The sequence below is a fragment of the Gekko japonicus genome, unplaced genomic scaffold (genome assembly GCF_001447785.1).
Source record: "Gekko japonicus isolate JY-2015 unplaced genomic scaffold, Gekko_japonicus_V1.1 scaffold647, whole genome shotgun sequence".
NCBI lineage: Eukaryota > Metazoa > Chordata > Lepidosauria > Squamata > Gekkonidae > Gekko > Gekko japonicus.
Window position 1 is genome coordinate 857,880 of NW_015167072.1, and position 4,621 is coordinate 862,500.

The 4,621-nt window shown below is 45.1% G+C and overlaps 1 protein-coding gene across 1 annotated transcript in view; it reads right to left on the reverse strand.

Annotated features, from left to right (window-relative positions):
- Nucleotides 1-387: 387 nt before the first annotated feature.
- DEF6 (DEF6, guanine nucleotide exchange factor) overlaps nucleotides 388-4,621 on the reverse strand; it is a 41,126-nt gene continuing 36,892 nt past the window's right edge. The window contains exons 10-11 of the mRNA XM_015412698.1: nucleotides 2,965-3,055; nucleotides 388-900 (exon numbers count right to left, since the gene is read on the reverse strand). Coding sequence (XP_015268184.1) covers nucleotides 692-900; nucleotides 2,965-3,055 — 300 coding nt within the window. The 3' untranslated portion in view covers nucleotides 388-691. The remainder of the gene's footprint in view (nucleotides 901-2,964; nucleotides 3,056-4,621) is intronic.

The following is a 4,621-nucleotide window of genomic DNA, read 5'->3' on the forward strand; positions in this document are numbered from 1 at the left end:
CTCCTCCACAGCCCATTCTCCATCTAATTAATACATAGCTGGCTTCCAAAGAAATGCATATTTGGAAACAAAGGGGGCATAATATTTCACAGTACATTTCTATGACTGTGAAACCAATCATCCATCACATTTCTAATTCTGTATGATCCCCTGGTTAGTTTCAAAATTTAATACATAAACTGCCTTGCTATTGCAACAACAACAGCAATTTGACTCAAGCAGAAAATTAACAAGATTGTCCTGACAGAACAGGACCCATCCTTTTATATATATATTTTGCAAACCAAAATAGTACACAATGTACATTTTACCTTTTCCTTTAAAAAAAGATAATGACAAACTTTTGGCACATTACAGCAAGAACACGAAATCCTTAGCACAGCATGATACAGTGTGACCAGTAGTTTTCTTCAATGGCTGAGGCCAAACAGAGTGGGAACCGCAATACCAAAGAACCACACTTCTGTATTTTGGATAAAGAAGCTTCCATGTTGTCCATCTTATATACATCAGGTGCAGCTCTAGGGCTCTAAGCATGTTTCCAGAGTAGAATAAGGTAGAATCATCACCATACTTCTCTACTTTGCATCTGTCCAGTATTGATATGTATACTCTATAATAATTTTTAAGCTGTCATTAGGTTTAGTTTCTGGTCCTTAAATTTCAACTTGGGGCTGCCTGTCTTCAGTGGCTAACCAAGGGTTCCTGTGCTAAGATTATCCTTATCAGGAGTCTGCAGCTGTTTCTCAGTCTCTCCGTTTACATTTTCCTTGCTTCCATTTTTCACAGGATCCGATTTCTTCTTTTCCAGACTCTGCTTCAGTTTGAGGGAGGAATCTCTCCTAGACAGAAGTGCTGGCTGGAAGCCACAAAATCCACTACTCAGCATCGTACGCTTGTCTGGAAATAGACACAAGTACATGGCACTCAGTGGTTGGTTTGTTTTTAAAAAGAATTGCCATGCACATGTTCATTGCTCTCACTCACTGCATCAAAGGGCTTTTCCGCATGCTCAGCTTACTCCCGATTTTCTTGGCAGTCAATCCATAAGCACTGGAATCAGCTTGGGCATATTTCTTCCACATGCCCTGCCCTCCCTCTGCATTTTCACAATTGTGGAGTCTGTTTATTTTCTTCTGCACATGCCTTAAATAATCAGGATTTTCAAAGAAGGGTGCTGTCATCATGGGTGGCATCACAGCACCCCCTTTTTATTTTTTGCACATGGCTTGTATCGATGTATCAGTATAATGGCTTTTTTAAAAGGGTGCTACAGTATCGATATACTGCTATAATGACAGGTTAAGCTGGTTCTCTAAATTCCCAGCTTTCATTAAAAAATGTAAGGCTCTAGCCCAGAGGTGTTGAAAGCATTTGCTACAAGGGCCGGATCTGACATAAATGTCACTTTGTCAGGCCAGACCATGTGTGCCATAAACTGTATAGAGGACAGCAGCTGGTAAGCTCCGAGTTGTTGTCTCCTCACTGCAAGGCCGCATGGGCTGGAAGTGGGGTGCAAAGGAAAACCCATATGGGCGGACTGGAGACCCAGTGGTGCAGTCCCGGGCAGATGCTGCTTGATTGCTGCAGACGAGGTTGTTCTGCCATGCTGAAGGCACAATAGGAGTGGCTCTGCCCACTTTCCCCCCGAGGAGTCTCCTGTCCCCTCTCATGCATTAGTTGACTGCGGGCAGCATAAGAGCCCTGGATGGGCCGGTTCCAGGCCCCAGGCCTTATGTCTGACACTCCTGCTCTAGCCCCTTGCTTTGTGGAGATATGCCCTTTTCCTTGTATCTCCATCACAAGGGGATAGAACCTTACTTTTTAAAAAATGAAAGCTGGGAATTCAGAGAACCTGCTTAGCCTATCGTTACAGCAATGTATCAATACTGTAGTGCCATTTAAAAACATGAAACCACTCATCTTCAGAGTGGGGGGGGGAGAGGGAGTGGTTTGATGATGGAAGCCCAATCCTTAAAAAGTGGGCTAGAGGTGCACAGGAGTGGGCAGTATAATGAAAACCAACAGAGACATTATGCATGAGGGAAAAGGCAATTCAAATGCAGCTTCTAGGAAAAAAAGATCAGGGTAAAAGTGGTCACAAAGAAACAGGAAAACCTCAAGGAGAAAACAAAACCCCCCCAAAACTGAAGTGATAATAAAGGTACAAAAATATGTGTGAAAATGAAGGAATATACTGGACCAGAACCAATGTTCCCTCTCAGGGGTCATTTCGTAGGAAAAGAGCTTTTAAAAACCCATGCGGAAAAGCCCAAAATACTTTCACATTTATATACGCACAAATGTATATATCTAATGTATACATCCAAATCACTAACTCAAAATGTAGCCACCTCTGAACTGGGACTTAGCAGTGGCAGCAAGCAGTAGTGTGAATAATCTAGAATGTACCCAGTTACTGAAATTCAGTAAGGAGATTTGCATTCTCTTACTTATGTTAATGAACAAATCCTTTTTAAGGCTACAATAATGTAGACAAACCCTGGGGAGGAAGAAAGATTTTTTTTAAAAAAAACACAATGGTTCTAAAATTATGGGGCTTATCAAAAGAGTCATTCCCAATGCTCCCTCTAAGCTGTGGAGTCTTGTGAGCAAAAATTCTACTTTGTGAGCTACTGGCATTAAAGTGGTGAGCAAGCGATTTGGCTACTGCATAAATTAGTTTGCTCTGGAGCTATCCTTCCTGAGCGAAGACAAAAATGTGTGAGCTGGAGGCTAAAAAACTGTGAGCTAGCTCACACTAACTCAGCTTAGAGGGAACACTGGTCATGCCTATTGTTTTCTAGACAGAAGGCTGCGTCTTGGAAGATTCCCAATCACATAACTATCAGATGCCACTGCGTACTCAAGCTTCAGGTTTTAAACAACAAAAGAGTGCAACTGTATCAGATGTAGCTGAATGTATATTTGCTCCAAATACCAAAACATGCTGCAGTCACTGACCTCCTGGTGCAATGGGGTGCATCAGTCGATTCATCTGGACATTCCAGTGCTTTACATTCGTGCTAGCTTGTTGGAGCTTCCGATGGGCCAACTGTAACAGAACGTTGAATAAGTAATTTATTTATTCATTCATTTACTTTATTTATAACCCGCCTTTCTCCCCAATGGCAACCCAAAGCAGCTTACATCATTCTCCTCTCCGACATTTTATCCTCATAAGGTCTGACAGTGTGTGAATGGCCCAAGGTCACCCAGCGATCTTCCATGGCAGAGGAGGGATTTGAATTTGGAATTACCCAGATCCGAGTCCAACACTTTAGCCACTATACCATGTAAGTAACACAATCAGATGATAAAAGAGCAAATACACTAGAAGAACACAGGCAGTGGAGAATTGCAAACCCTGAATTAGTTGCAAAGAGTTGTCATCATGCCTGCTGCACAAAGACTGTATAATAAGCTGGGTGGGGGGGTTTTCTGGGGGAATGCACCGGAATGGAGTTTTGGAACCTCTTCAACAAAATTCTTTTAAAAACGTTTAAAAGTTAATGAGTTTTCAGTATACGGACTGAAAATTTCATTTCCTTCATGAAAGTTCCGGCACTTCTTAAAAAAAAAAAAAAAGCCCTGATAACAAGAACACATGTTGAAATCAATAAAGGCAAACAGTATCATTGCGATTGGGGACCAGCGGTCCCGAAGGCACCCCCTTGAGTGTGGGGTGCCCCAGGGAGCTGTGTTGTCCCCTATGTTGTTCAACATCTATATGTGCCCCCTCGCCCAGATTGCCCGGAGGTGTGGGCTTCAGTGTCATCAATATGCTGATGATACCCAGCTCTATCTGATGTTAGGCGGCCAGTCAGACTCTGGTCTCGAAGACCTTCATCGGGCGCTACAAGCTGTGGCTGGTTGGCTCCGACTGAGTCGGTTGAAATTAAACCCAGCGAAGATGGAGGTCCTGGGCACGAGTCAGGGTGGTCTGGGGTTGGGGCTCCCTCTCCCTACCTTCGATGGGGTGCCTTTGGTGCCACCGCCGGAGGTTAGGAGTTTGGGAGTGCTCCTGGATTCCTCTTTATCTATGGAGGCCCAGGTGGCAGCCACTGCTAAGGCAGCTTTTTACCATCTTCGGCTGGTGCGGCAGTTGGTTCCCTTCCTTGACCGCGATGACTTGGCCACAGTGATCCATGCGACGGTCACCTCGAGGCTAGACTACTGTAATGCTCTCTAATGGGGCTGCCTTTGTCGCAAATCCAGAAGCTGCAGCTGGTGCAGAATGCTGCGGCCAGGCTGTTGATGGGTTTTCTTAGTAAGGATCACATCCGGCCTGTTCTGAAAGCGCTGCACTGGCTGCCGATAGCGTACCGGATTTGCTTCAAAGTGCTGGTTCTTACCTTTAAAGCCCTATATGGCTGGGGTCCAGCATACCTAAAGGACTGCCTTTCCTCATATGTTCCCCCGCGAGCACTACGGTTGGGGACGCAACAACTCCTGGTGATGCCAGGCCCCAAGGAGACCAGGCTGGCCACTACCAGGGCCAGGGCTTTTTTGGTGATGGCTCCTACCTGGTGGAACGAGCTCCCAGAGGAGATCCGGGCCCTGCGGGACCTTGCACAGTTCCGCAGGGCCTGCAAGACGGAGCTCTTCCGCCAGGCGTTTG